Source organism: Gigantopelta aegis, chromosome 4 (assembly GCF_016097555.1).
Source record: "Gigantopelta aegis isolate Gae_Host chromosome 4, Gae_host_genome, whole genome shotgun sequence".
In the NCBI taxonomy this organism is placed as follows: Eukaryota; Metazoa; Mollusca; class Gastropoda; order Neomphalida; family Peltospiridae; genus Gigantopelta; species Gigantopelta aegis.
In genome coordinates, this window is record NC_054702.1 from 40022665 (window position 1) to 40038741 (window position 16077).

General features: G+C 39.3%; 1 protein-coding gene across 1 annotated transcript in view; it reads left to right on the forward strand.

Annotated features, from left to right (window-relative positions):
- Positions 1-9793, forward strand: part of LOC121370540 (pyridine nucleotide-disulfide oxidoreductase domain-containing protein 1-like) — a 44333-nt gene extending 34540 nt beyond the window's left edge. The window contains exons 11-14 of the mRNA XM_041495843.1: positions 5806-5928; positions 7306-7443; positions 8427-8499; positions 9311-9793. Of these exons, the coding sequence (XP_041351777.1) occupies positions 5806-5928; positions 7306-7443; positions 8427-8499; positions 9311-9486 (510 nt within the window). The 3' untranslated portion in view covers positions 9487-9793. The remainder of the gene's footprint in view (positions 1-5805; positions 5929-7305; positions 7444-8426; positions 8500-9310) is intronic.
- Positions 9794-16077: the final 6284 nt, after the last annotated feature.

A 16077-nucleotide genomic window follows, 5' to 3' on the forward strand; every position in this document is an offset into this window, starting at 1 on the left:
AAAAAAACCCAACAAAAACAAACAAACAAACAAATAGTACAGCGGTTAAGGAAAAAATCGTGCAAAATTTGACAAAAGTATGAAAATTGGCATACAGATAGCTTAACATGTGTAGATTCATATAAGCCTAGGTACCCATCGCCATCACCATGGTAACTGGCCACCATCTTGAATTTCAAAATGGCCACCCTCAAAATACGATATTCGTCATATCTCGACTCCTAAGCAACGTAGAAACATGATGCTGATGTCTAACATAACATTTTCAGGGTCAAGAAATCAATTTATGCGATAATCAATATGCTCAGATTATTATTATATTGATTTTCAAGATGGCTGACAATTCGAAGTAATAAATTTTATATATTTGTTGGTTTCTACCAACCATAATGAAATACAGTATCAGCAACTTTTGATTGCTATGAGGAATATTGTATGATCTTTTTATTATCATGTATATGATATAATAAAACTAATTAAACATACTATTTAGAACATATTTAACATACAACAGTAACAACAACCCCACACGTACAGTTGATAATTCCTTAATTGTAATGAAATACATAGATCACTTATCTACGAATACTACTTTAACCTCAGAATACCTCAGTTAAAGTCAGGTGTCGCCACATGCTCCCCTGCAGCTACATAGCTCTGTGCATTGAAGACCTGACTTGTGACATTTGCACTGACGTTTGCATCCCTTCTTGCAGCTACAGTGCACCAGCTCATAGCAGGACTTTGAAGCTTCTGGTCGGTCAGTCGAAAATGGCTTCCACCCCGAGTAAGTTGCAGTCCATCCCCATAGCTCAGGACTGGGCAGATCTGGAGCTGGCACAAGAGCTTGAGACCACACATGGCCTGCTTGGTACACTGCTCTTGTCACGTGTTGAAAGAGAGCAGCTTTGGTTGGAGGAATGTTCTCAATAGTCGCAGACCCCTGGGTGAAGAGCTGCTTCCTCGCCTCATCAACTCTGCTCAGGGTACGTGTTCTACTGTACATGATGATGGTGAATCTCTTTAGCTCAGTCATGCTCTGTGGATCAACCTCTTCTGGCTGCGAGGAGAGGGTGGTGAAGGCACCAGTGACGGCAGGACAAACAGTCCATGCAGAACAAGCGGACTTCTTTCCTTTGCCGAGAAAGCTGGACACCGTATCACACCCGCTTATCGTGTGAAACATTATCATTGCCTTTGACTTCTTAGCTTGCAGGCTGTTTGCAATTGCATGGACGGGTATATGGCGGAAGTGGTTGCCTACGCCAAAGCTTATCCAAAGCTCTTCAATGTGCAAATCATGGAAGTGGCCGACAGATATGATGACCACATCAGAGTCAACTTTGCGGATCGCTACTTTCATTATCCCACGCTTTGTGCAATGAGCAACATGTAGGAGTATCCTAGTGTCCGCTTCCTCATGAGTACACAGCTGAAGGCTTTTAATGTCACCCAACTCGTAGTCTCCCGCCGTGATGACATTCTCATCCTGTCTACTAAGAAGAAGCTTTCCACTGACATCACATGATCGTATGCTCTCAGCCAGGTAATGGAACATCTCATCTTTGTTTTGCTTGATCCGGGTGAAGCTTTCCCAATTCGGTGGGATGGGAGCATTCTCAAGCACTCGTTGTACTTGCGATGTGCCACTATTCATCCTGCGTTCCCTCGTCGACTGCTTGAGACTGTCTTGCCACTATTCATCCTGCGTTCCCTCGTCGACTGCTTGAGACTGTTTTGCAAATATCTGTCCCACACTATGTCTACCCTGTCGACAGACTCCAACTGTGAGAGAAGGTATGGGATGAATATTTGCTGGGCATAGTCCTGGAATGTTCTACTGCCTATTGGCTTCAGCATGTGAATAATGGCGGCACCATCCAAGATCTTGGCACCAACATCGGGTGCATGCTGCACAGGTGGGGAATCCTTTGTTATGCAGTCCAGCACATCAGATTTTGATCCTTGTCGAAGTTGACCCATGTCGGATATGGATGGAGGTGATGGCTGGTTTTCATGCTCAAAGTTGGTATCAAGGTTGCCTTGCCTAGCTTGACAAGCAATGTACAGGTCTTTAGTGATGCAAATTGCAATTTGCTCTTTGATTTTGGCTTCTCATGAGGAGTGTTGAATAGTGGCAATTTGTTCTTTTTCACAATATCACTAAGGTGCTTGTTTGCTGGATTTTTCAGTCATTCTGCCATGAAGCTACGATATTGTCCTTTCCCAATTTCCTCAACATTGTACACTGTGTGTATCTCGTCTTTGCCCATGATCATTTTGGTATCGAGACTAAACAGATCACTGCTATCTTCCAGGTACGGGTTTCCCCAAGTCGTCGAATGCAGACACCAGAGCACGTACGTCTTTGGCAAATTTAGTTCGAACACCAGGGTATTGTTCATGGTGTTTGTGGGGTTCCTCTCTATCACTGGCTGCTTGGAAGCTCTTTTCAAATTCAAGTACGACACGTGATATCTCCGGCCCCACAACCATCCACCTTTCAAGGGCCTGTGGATTCTCAGTCAACCCAACTGCGCCACCATCTCCTTTAATCAATTCATTTACCTGTTCATGGCACTGGTCGATGGCCATTGCAGAGAAGATATTCTTCGTTTTCTGTACAGTGAAATGACCTTTCTTGAACTGCCTATATATTTCTGGATGGTTGTTGGGTAGGTTGACCATATCACTGATGTGCACCGGGAGCCATTGGCAATAATTTGTGTGATCAAGTGCGAAGAGCCAAGGCACAATTTGAAGCAAGCATTGAACACACATTGTGAAGTTCTTCTCTCGAATTGATCGCACAAATTGTAGCACCATAAGTACGAGCTGCAACGTCAGTTCCCAGTACTTGAATTGAGGTTGCTCAGCGCATTGCATGACACACCATTCTTCAAACGAAACGGCATTATCTCCATCAGGCATCTGTGTCAGGTACTGCTGATATGCATGATTCTGTAGTATGTATACAGCAGCTGCTGTCACTTGGTGTGCGTGCCTTGTGCGGGTGACGTGTGACCCAGCTAGCATTGAATCAGCGCGGCCCGATGTGGTTATTTTTGCTTGCACCAGAGCTGCGGTCCAGCCACTCCCCTGCAGCCAATCACCCAGCAACTTCAGGAGGTTCATCTCTATATGCAGGCTACCCATCATTGTAATAAATTTGTCTTCGCCATGGGTTTCTGGCCAGGACCACTAGACTTGTTTTGCAACAGCATAAAGTGGTTGATCAGCAGCAATTACAGGCACTTGCTGGAGATTCAGGTGATGCACGGCAAGCTTCACCATATTCATTGCATGAAAGACAATGCAAGTCGTGTGGGCATTTTCTCGGAACAGGGGTAGCAATGCTGTTTTAGAAATGTATCCATCCATCGCTGGCTGTTGGCTAGAATGATACGCCGCCCAAGCTGGGCCTCATTGAGAAGGGCTTGCATATGTTCTAGCCACTGTTTCTCTTTTGCCAGGTCGTCACTGATTTTTGTAGAATCAGCATCAAAGACTCCATACCTAACAGGTACAATTGGGTCTTGAGTTTTAGCTACTGGAGGAACCATTGTATAAACTACTGGCAGTGGGGCAATAGTTTTCTTGTTCATAACGTCACGATCTATCATCATCTCTTCATGCTCCATGTGCTCTGCTTCTGTTGGAAATTGCATCAAGGAAATCGCCGTTCCATGGAAAGAGTCATGAGCTGTCCTTGCACTGGGGTTATGATCAATATTATCAAATGCACCACAGGTGAATACACCATTGTTCAGTTGTGGGGGACAAACGATCTGGTTTGCGTGATACTTGGCACATATTGTGTTTGCCAAATCAGTGGAGATGCTCATAACCCGGTCATATGAAACACACATCCCCATTTCAAATAGGGTGTCTATGAGTTGCTTGGATCTAGTATTAGCATGGATGAGCAAGCTGAGATAAATGTGCAGCGGTACTTCCCGGTCTCTGTTGTGCATTGTGCCTACTCATAGATTTCCACTCGGGGTGGAAGCCATTTTGGACTGACCGACCAGAAGCTTCAAAGTCCTGCTATGAGCTGGTGCACTGTGGCTGCAAGAAGGGATGCAAACGCCAGTGCAAATGTCACAAGTCAGGTCTTCAATGCACAGAGCTATGTAGCTGCAGGGGAGCATGTGGCGACACCTGACTTTAACTGAGGTATTCTGAGGTTAAAGTAGTATTCGCAGATAAGTGATGTATGTATTTCATTACAATTAAGGAATTATCAACTGTACATGTGGGGTTGTTGTTACTGTTGTATGTTAAATATGTTCTAAATAGTATGTTTAATTAGGTTTATTATATCAAATACATGATAATAAAAAGATCATACAATATTCCTCATAGCAATCAAAAGTTGCTGATACTGTATTTCATTATGGTTGGTAGAAACCAACAAATATATAAAAATTATTGCTTCAAATTGTCAGCCATCTTGAAAATCAAGATAATAATAATCTGAGCATATTGATTATCACATAAATGAATTTCTTGACCCTAAAAATGTTATGTTAGACATCAACATTATGTTTCTACGTTACTTAGGAGTCGAGATATGACGAATATCGTATTTTGAGGGTGGCCATTTTGAAATTCAAAATGGCGGCCAGTTACCATGGTGATGGTGATGGGTACCTAGGCTTATATGAATCTACACATGTTAAGCTATCTGTATGCCAATTTTTATGCTTTTGTCAAATTTTGCACGATTCTTATGATATGTGGGCCTTAACCGCTGTACTAAAACAACACCATACATTACTTTCCTTTTCTAGAAATGATACTAAATTAAAAACCATGGCTGCGTTCAGCCAGACCTACCAGAAACACGTCTGCTAGACTGGTTTATTTGCTTCACGTTAAAACAAATGGCCACGTCAGAAACCAATCGAATAGTTTGCGAACGTTAGCGAATACATTTGCTGGTTGAACTTAGGGCATGTCTGGCCCACTAAACCACTACTAAAGCGGGCAAGAAGATTCCAGGCCTTTGAAAATGTGTATCCCATTTCTGGGTTATGTAAAACGACATCCTAAATTTAATATGTGAAATTAACCACAATTGTATTATATATATTTGCAACACCAGACTAGCACAAGCAACACACAAAACTATAATTGTTCTCACATTTTTCAGAGGCCTGGATCCCTGTCGTATATGGATAATAACCCACCGGGCAATAACACATCAGTAGCCCACTAAACAAAAAGTAAATAAATTATAATCATAGAATTAATTCCAGTGGCTGATCCAGAAAATCCATTTGGATGGGGGGGGGCAATGACATAAGGCAGAATGCCAAGGGAACTTTGGGGGAGGTTTGGAGGGGGATTGTAAAAAAACAAAAAGTGAAAAAAATTAATATATAATAAAATTATAACTGTTGCCAAATTTAGGGGGGGGTGGGACCCTACCCCCTCCTAAATCTGCCTCTGACTTCAGATAACTGCAAATAAACAATAAAGTAAGTATTTGATTCACGATTTTACCTTCTTTATACCATAATAATAACTGTTGACATCTATTTCCAAAGTAATCAACAAAAATATATATATATATATATACTTTGCTAAACCATACTTGTACATGTACATTGTGTATTTGTAATTAGCTAATACCACCATATTTTCTTAATACCCCTGTCATGCATTACACTCACTCGGGAATTAGATTCTTGCAAGCAGGCTTATACAATGTACAATGTAGGTTTATTTTTAATCAACATTTGTCAATTAGTATAAAATGCCTACCAGTGGCCCACCGGATAATAACCCTGTTTATTACAGTTTGATACGTCAACGGATGGATATCTCAACGTGAACAGCCGCATGGAGACGTCGGTGACTGATGTTTACGCAGCTGGTGACATCTGCTCGGCTACATGGGAATGGGCTCCACAATGGCAGCAGGTACTTTATACACATTTGCAGACATGCATATACAACTATGTAAATAAAATTTGTTTTATTTAACGACGCCTCTAGAGCACATTGATTTTTATCTTATCATCAGCTATTGGACGTCAAACATACATGTATGGTCATTCTGACATATTTCTTTAGACAGCACATATCACGGCCTTTGGTGAACCAGTTGTGGACCACTGGTTGGAATGGAAAATAGCCCAAACTGCAAATGGGTCTACTGAGAAGGATCGATCCGATGACCGACTGCTTCATAGGCAAACATGCTACCGCTTGAGCTACATGCCGCTCGTATAACTATATAGCCCACTGGACAAAAGCTCATAATTTTTTGGAGAATGCCATCAGTTTATAGCCCAACACACAAAAAATAAAAAATAAATAAAACTAATACAAATAAATTTAAAAACCATAAAAAAAAATTAGCATTGAATTTATTGAGCATAAAGTATGAAGAATACTTTAAAGCACCCATATATGTAGGACAATAGACAACAGCCCACCATTTTCTTTTTGGAAAGTACATGTAGACAATATAGTAGACCAAAACAAAAAATTAAATTGATTTTTGTACAGTGTCCTATAATATGTCTTTGACGGGTCTTATTATGGTGGCATTTCTGGGGAAAACGTTTTGTTATTAATTCATATAGGATCATCAAACCTTGTATGCAAGTACTACTTGGGGATGACCGTGTATTGCATACCATACACATGTAACTACATGTAGGTCAGTGTGACCTACTTTTCACACATTACTGCACATTAAACTAAAATCCTTATCGGGACTATATTTTCCTTGTCAATTCATTGAGGATAATCAAACCTTTAATGCAAGCACGGGTCATATATTATGGTGTGGCATTTCTGGAGCATATCTTTGCTATCAATTCATATAGGGTCATCAAACTTTGTATGCAAGAATTCGCCATATCAGGCCCTCGGATTTCACGGAAATGATGGTTTTCGGTACTGTGTCTGTAAAATCACGGAACCGAACTTTTGTTTCTCATGATTATTACTGTATATCGAGTACGACTATTAAAAAACAATATATACATGTAGGTATATACAATTCTTTTTAAAAAACAGTTTCTGATGGCTTTCCATGATCACAAAGGTATGGAACCGAAAAAATGTTTCCCATGAAATATGAAATCCTCTGGCTTGCGATAGATATATATCTAAAATGAGACTGAAAACAAAACATGCTTGTTATTATCAAAAGGCATATTGTGCATTTTCAGCCCCATTTGCTGCCTGCCTTCTGTCAGTTCTAAGCATTGCAAGTGTCCCTCGATCTTTATGGCACAAGTGCTTCAATGCATTGATTCAATGAACATAACTGTTATTTTCATACAGATGCACTTGTGGACCCAGGCCCGACAGATGGGATGTTATGCTGCTAAATGCATGGCGGCAGCTCTTAAGGTGGAGGAGGTCCAGATGGACTTCTGTTTTGAGCTGTTTGCGCATGTTACAGTGTTCTTCAATTTTAAGGTACATTGTACATGCATTTTGTGTATTGCTTAACCTACATATATCACGGGTGTAGGAAGGTCCAAAAAGTAGGGGGGCGGGGGGGGGGGGGGGGGGGCACACACACACACAATATTATGTTATATAATATATATATTAAATACATGTATAAATATATTAAAAAGACATCACTGCTGCTACAAAGAGACAAGCACATGCCCCCCCCCCCCCCCTTCTCACACCAGTGTCTATAAATATAGTTATGTCAGTTATGTTTTAAATAAATGAAATGAAATGAATTGATGTTTAACGACTCAGCACATTTTTAAAGCACGTTTTTTTTTTTATGTCTTATCATGTTGTTATTTCATGTTCACGAGGATGGGTGAAATGGAAACCCACTGATGCCACATACCAGTAATCTACTCCTACTTATAAAGCAGCCAAGGGATCTTTATAAACATTTCTCATAGCAAAGGCAGTACAAACCACAGCTTTCAGTTTTATTGAAACATATTTTACTGCTTTTTAAAAGATAAATGGATTGGGCACAGGTTATACAACTTAATAGGTCTACTCCATAATACATACATATCACAACAGTAATATACTTTTGCAGTTTAAATATGAACAGAAATAAATATTATTAAAGGAGAGAAAGAAAGAAAGAAAGAAAGTAAGAATAAAGGGAACAGAGAAAAGAAAAGCTTTTGGTGTACAAGTCATGGGACCATGGTTGGGACAGGGGAAAACCCGAGTCCACGAATAGCAGTCGATCTCATAGCCCTATCATACCTCAAGCGATCACTCTATGATTGAGCTACATCCTGCTGTTTAAATATACATGTAGTTTGGTGGTGATACAATTTTGCTGAAAAGTTAAAACTTCAACGGCTCTTAGGAAGCCATTTTCCTATTTATTGGTTGTATTGCTACAATTTAAACAGTATTAAACTACTAATTCTGTTATTTTTAAACATATAATATTTCTCAATTGTTCACAGGTAGTTCTTCTTGGAAAGTTTAATGCACAAGGCCTTGGTGATGACTATGAAATGTTACTGCGAGTCACAATAGGTGTGTATTCGGTAGCTGTTATTGTGATACTGGAATTAGATATTGTGGATATCTTCTTCTTGGTTATTATAAGTAAAATATACATGTATATGTACAAGCAGAAATGAGAATTTTATGGGTTTTTTTTAATGGAATTCCAATTTTTAATGATGCCTGAAAACTTCCTATTCTTGGTGAACAGCCGCATGGAGATGTCGGTGACAACTATGAAATTTTATTGCGAGTCACAAAAGGTGTGTATTTGGTAGCTGTTATTGTGATACTAGAATTAGATACTATGGATATCTTCTTCTTGGTTATTATAAGTAAAGTATACCTGTACAAGCAGAAATGAAAAATGTTTATGGTTTTTTTTTTTTTTAATGGAATTCCAATTTTTAATGACGTCTGAAAACTTCCTATTCTTAGTCTTTGATGAAAAGCTTACAATAACCTACTTTTCAAGAATTGTTTTTTTCTTCTTCTTTTTTAACCCTTTTTTTCTTGCTTTGTTTAGGTTTTTTTCGTTTGTGTTTTTTTCTTCTAAGTAATTTTTATGTGTGAAGATGATATGGACAAAACAGTAACTTTTTATTATCATATGTTTTATTTATTATCTTTAAATATCTGTTAATATTTCACTAAACTGTGACATGGGTAAAATAGGAAATACATTGTATACATGCTAATGAAATCTTTTTCATTTATTTTTATTTTGGGGGGCAGGCGGGGGGGGGGGATTTTTGTTCTTGTTTTTGTTTTGTGTGTGTGTGTGTTGGGTGGTGCTTTTCATTAAATCAAGGGTAAAGATAGAAATTTGTTCTTTCTGTAGGTGAAGAGTATGTTAAAGCAGTTCTTCAAGATGGACGACTAGTGGGAGCCATTTTAATTGGTGAGACCAACTTGGAAGAAACGTTTGAGAATTTAATTCTCAATGCAATGGACCTGACACCATTTAAGGAGCATTTGTTAAATCCAAACATTGACATTGAAGATTTCTTTGATTAACACTGCAATCTCAAATATATATATTTTTTATTCATTAACCATTTAGAATAAAGTAAATTTTCTTACTATCAAACATCATTCTTTGATAATCCTTTGGTTATGCTCAATAATCTAAAAAGTAATATAAAAATGTACTTAGTAGTCTGCAGTTGTTAACAGTCAAAAGATTGGGGTTAGGCCGTAGGCTAATGGTAAAGCACTTGCCTTATTTGGTTTGGGATCGAACCCCATCAGTGGGCCCATCACTCCAGCCAGTGCACCACATATAACAAATGTTGTGGTATGTGCTATCCTGCATGTGGGATAACCGGCCTCAGTGGTGTCGTGGTTAAGCCATCGGACATAAGGCTGGTAAGTACTGTGTTCGCAGCCCAGTACCGGCTCCCACCCAGAGCGAGTTTTAATGACTAAATGGGTAGGTGTAAGACCACTACACCCTCTTCTCTCTCACTAACAATGAACAACTAACCCACTGTCCTGAACAGACAGCCCAGATAGTTGAGGTGTGTGCCCAGGACAGCATGCTTGAATCTTACTTGGATATAAGCACAGAAATAAGTTGAAATGAAATGTTTGTGGGATGGTGCATTTAAAAGATCCCTTGCTACTAATGGATAAATGTAGTGGGTTTCCTCTCCAAGACTGTATGTCAAAATTACCAAATAGCCAATGATTAATAAATCAATGTGCTCTAGTGGTGTCCTTAAAACAAAACAAACTTTAACTTTCAAAAGATTGGCACTGGTCTGTGTTACAAAAACAAGGCCCTATAAACATAATATTTGAAAGCAGATGATATCAGCACGATGATCATTGATGGCTATAAACACATACGTTTATTAAAACTGAACTTCTGTATGTATTTTATATTGGTAAATCATATAATATGGTGAGGCATTATTGTGGCTTTAGGAGACTGCTATCTTTCTCACAAAGGTGTGCTGTGGATTTCTGTGTTTTCCAAAGTCTGTTATCTCCGTTATTCTTGCGTCTTCTTGAGCAGCTGAAGTTTTAAGCTGTGAAACATGCAAAGGGATTACCTGTGGTCAGTGGATTTGGGAAGGGCTGACTGCAGTGACCCACTTAGAGTTTGACCAGTGTCCTTCAAGACATACATGTACAGAAGAGAATATATAATATTTAAATAAAATAAAATAAAATTTATGTATGTAGGGAAGAAATTAGAGAGACTGTTTGTGTGTGTGTGTACATTGTGTGTGTGTGTGTGTGTTTGTACATGTGTATATGTGTGTGTGTACATGTGTATATTTGTACATGTGTATGTTTGTGTGTGTGTGTGTATTTGTACATGTGTATATTTGTACATGTGTATGTTTGTGTGTGTGTGTGTGTATTTGTACATGTGTATATTTGTACATGTGTTTGTTTGTACATGTGTATGTTTGTGTGTGTGTACATGTGTATGTACATGAGCATGTATGTGTTTTCATGTATATTAGAATGCTCACATGGTCCAGTTCAACCTAATACAAATAAAAGTGTCTTTCATACGTGTACCTGTGTATATATTGTTCAGTCTTCCATGTTCTATACATTTGGTCATAACATTAAATCTTTTGATCTGCTTGACTTTATTACTCATGTTCGTTTTCCACTTGGCTATGTCCCGCCTAATAAGCTAAAGAGATGCGAAACATTTTGGGACCAGTAGGGGACATGTATTGCCTTAACAGTACTCTCAGATTGTTTCTTATAATTGTATTTTGTCATCTTCAGGGAACATTTTGATCAGTATCGCGTCGCGATTCACTACGCAATTAAGTTTCAGAGATTGATGCACAATTTTAAAACATTAAACAATAGTTGCTAATCAATTTTCAAATTACTAGAAATATCGCTAAGATTTTGAAGAAAAAAAAGTTCCCTGGTCTTCCAAAGATTCCTTTCACTTTTGTTATGTTTAGTTGCCTATAAAGGCTTTCACTGGACCATGGTGTTATGACATGTACGAGGTCATCTCCTTTTCACAGTTTTCCACTCACAGGGAGTGGTAAAAACAACATTTCAGTGTTTAAGACATCATAACAAGGTGTTGTTTTTGAGGATTGATTCAGATCAACGTCCAGCAATATTTGGTTTGACCTAATATAATATCATTCACCACTCCCTTACATAAACATTAATAAAATGTTATATTCTGCGGCCAAGCGTTCCAGTTTATAATTTGTATGTTATTTGATTGCAATTTAAAAACAGTAAATTATATACAAATAAAAAAAAAATCAAATGTACAGATAACTTGACAAAAACAATGTGCCTCTTTATATTTTCACCAGGGCAGGGGTGGATCTAGGATTGTGTAATATGGAGGGGTGGGGGGGGGGGGGGCAATTTGATTGTGAAGCAGCAAATGATCTGAGCTCCCAAAGATACTGAGATATTTGTGGGGGTGGGGTGGGGGGAGTCTGGTGCATGCTCCACGGGAAATTTTGAAATAAAGATACTCGAAGGTTGTGCATCAGAATATTCAGTGCTGTATATTGCCGTTGAACACTATATAGATTATATAGGGGATGATGGGGGAAATTCTGACTTAAAGGGCTCACTATGCAAAATGAGGGTTAAGGGATGTTGGGTCCACTATTTGGGGGGTGGGAGACAGACCACACTATGTATGTATGATCTTATCAAATTTAATACAGTACAAAAACTAAAAAGGTTCGATTGGTGGACCATGGCCCCGTGCCTCTCCCCCACACCCCACACACCCAACACCCCTCCTCTGGTTGGGTCAAAAACCATGTTATTAAATGGAAACCCAAGGCTGAATCAGTGGCGGATCCAGAAAGTTCATTTAGAGGGGTATGGCGCCATAACCAAAACCGTGCAACACTGCATTCATGTCAACTGGTTGGGAACCCTGATGAAAATCGCCCATTTTAAGTAAACTGCTATGAACAGTCCATTACATATTTATTAATCTCAATGCATTTTCTTCAGAAGCAAAAGTAAATAATAAGATTTACATGATCATAATTGTTTTTCTACAATTTTGTTTTTTCACCATTTTCTTATTTATTTATTTATTTATTTATTATTATTATTATTATTATTATTATTTTTTTTTAATTCTAAGAAACGTCAAAACCACCCCCAGCGCTAGTGCCTTGCCGTGACGGGGTGATTTGAGTGTCCGTACGATCCCCAGATCTGTACCGGCCTTGTGCTCCAGGGCCCCGTTCCACGAAGCGATCTTAGCGCCAAGATCACCTTAAATGCGTAACTACCTAATGCACTTGAGGTGATCTTAGTGCTAAGATCGCTTTGTGGAACGGGGCCCTGGCAGGCTTAACCATGCCGGAGAGGTCTTGCGGGGAGGGGTCAGACAAAACTAGTACTCTGGTCCTCCAGGTTGGAGGTTTTGCTCAGGGCCAACAACCCAGTCATGTAAACAAAAATGTATGTTATGGAAACAACGACGAAGAAATCAACCACAACCCGGCATGAAGAACTTTCGGAGCCAACGACTCGTATAACCGACAGTAGGTCTTCGTTGCTGCCCTTAATGCCATCAGGCGTCACAGGAGATGAAACATCAACAACCTGCAACAAATGTGAACAAACGTTGCATCGTGTAGATATACAAACGTCACGAACAAACGGGAGCATTGTCCCGGCATGTCCAACATTATCTTTGAACAAATGCATGATCGTGTAGACAGGGTTTTACACTGGTGTGCAAGAAAGTTAGTTTGGTTTGTTTAACGACACCACTAGAGCACATTGATTTATTATCATCAGCTATTGGATGTCAAACATTTGTTAATTTTGACATATAGACTTAGAGAGGAAACCTGCTAAATTTTTCCATTAGTAGCACAGTATCTTTTATATTCCACAGACAGAATAGCACATATCATGGCCTTTGATATACAAGTCGTGGTGCTACACTGGTAGAAACGAGAAATAGCCCAGTGGGCCCACTGGCGGGGATCGATACCATATCGACCGTGCATCAAGCGAGTTATTTACATGTACCACTTGGCTGTGTCCCGCCCAATAAGCTAAAGAGATGCGAAACATTTTGGGACCAGTAGGGGACATGTGTTGCCTTAACAGTACTCTCAGATTGTATTTTGTCATCTTCATTTTGTTCAGTATCGCGTCGCGATTCGTTTCGCAATTAAGTTTCAGAGATGTGCGGTCGGTCTGGGATCTATCCTTGTCGGTGGGTCCATTGGGCTATTTCTTGTCCGAGCCAGTGCACCACAACTGGTATATCAAAGGCCTTGGTATGTACTACCCTGTCTGTGGGATGGTGCATATAAAAGAACCCTTGCTGCTAACCGAAAAGAGTAGCCCACGAAGTGGCGACAGCGGGTTTCCTCTCTCAATATCTGTGTAGTCCTTAACCATGTCTGACGCCATATAACCGTAAATAAAATTTGTTGAGTGCATCGTTAAATAAAACATTTCTTTCTTTCTTTTTTGAGTTTCAGAGATTGATGCACAATTTTAAAACATTAAACAGTAGTTGCTAATCAATTTGCAAATTACTAGAAATATCGCTAACTAAGATTTTGAAGAAAAAAAGAGTTCTCTGGTCTTCCAGAGATTCCTTTCACTTTTGTTGTGTTTAGTTGCCTATAAAAGCCTTCACTGGACCATGGTGTTATGACATGTATGAGGTCATCTCCTTTTCACAGTTTTTCACTCACAAGGAGTGGTAAAAACGACATTTCAGTGTTTAAGACATCATAACAAGGTGTTTTTGAGGATTGATTCAGATCAACGTCCAGCAATATTTGGTTTGACCTCCTTCTAGAACTTTTTTTGGTTATGAATATGAAAAATTTAATATAATATCATTCACCACTCCCTTACATAAACATTAATAAAATGTTATATTCTGCGGCCAAGCGTTCCAGTTTATAATTTGTATGTTATTTGATTGCAATTTAAAAACAGTAAATTATATACAAATTTGAAAAAAATCAAATGTACAGTTAACGACAAAAACAATGTGCCTCTTTATATTTTCACCAGGGCAGGGGTGGATCTAGGATTGTGTAATATGGGGGGGGGGGGGGGGGGGGGGGGGGGCAAAATGATTGTGAAGCGGCAAATGAGCTGAGCTCCCAAAGAGAGTGGGGTATTTGTGGGGGTGAGGGAGTGGGGGGAGTCGAGTGCAAGCTCCACGGGAAATTTTTGAAATAAAGATGCTCGAAGGTTGTGCATCAGAATATTCAGTGCTGTATATTGCCGTTGACCACTATAGATTATACAGAGGATGATTGGGGAAATTCTGACTAAAAGGGCTCACTATGCAAAATAAGGGTTAAGGGATGTTGGGTCCACTATTTGGGGGGTGGGAGACAACCCACACTATGTATGTATGATCTTATCAAATTTAATACAGTACAAAAACTAAAAAGGTTCGATTGGTGGACCATGGCCCCGTGCCTCTCCCCCCCCCCCCCCCCCCCCACACCCCTCCTCTGGTTGGGTCAAAAATTTAATACAGTACAAAAACAAAAAAAGGTTCGATTGGGGCGACACCGCTAGAGCACCTTGATTTATTATCATCGGCTATTGGATGTCAAACATTTGGTAATTTTGACATAATATACTTAGAGAGGAAACCTGCTACATTTTTCCATTAGTAGCACAGTATCTTTAATATCCCACAGACAGGATAGCACATACCATGGCCTTTGATATACAAGTCGTCGTGCACTGGATGGAACAAGAAATAGCCCAGAGGGCCCACCGACGGGGATCGATACCATATCGACCGTGCATCAAGCGAGTTATTTACATGTACCACTTGGCTATGTCCCGCCCCATAAGCTAAAGAGATGCAAAACATTTTGGGACCAGTAGGGAACATGTGTTGCCTTAGCAGTACTCTCAGATTGCTTGTTATAATTGTATTTTGTCATCTTCATTTTGATAAGTATCGCGTTGTGATTCGCTACGCAATTAGATTTCAGATTCTCGTCGGTGGGTCCATTGGGCTATTTCTCGTTCCAGCCAGTGCACCACAACTGGTATATCAAAGGCCTTGGTATGTACTACCCTGTCTGTGGGATGGTGCATATAAAAGAACCCTTGCTGCTAACCGAAAAGAGTAGCCCACGAAGTGGCGACAGCGGGTTTCCTCTCTCAATATCTGTGTATTCCTTAACCATGTCTGACACCATATAACCATAAATAAAATGTGTTGAGTGCATCGTTAAATAAAACATTTCTTTCTTTCTTTTTTGAGTTTCAGAGATTGATGCACAATTTTAAAACATTAAACAGTAGTTGCTAATCAATTTGCAAATTACTAGAAATATCGCTAACTAAGATTTTGAAGAAAAAAAGAGTTCTCTGGTCTTCCAGAGATTCCTTTCACTTTTGTTGTGTTTAGTTGCCTATAAAAGCCTTCACTGGACCATGGTGTTATGACATGTATGAGGTCATCTCCTTTTCACAGTTTTTCACTCACAAGGAGTGGTAAAACGACATTTCAATGTTTAAGACATCATAACAGGATGTTTTTGAGAGATCGTCCAGCAATGATATTTGGTTTGAACCCCTTCTAGAACTTTTTTTAAAATGAATTTGAAAAATTTAATATAATTA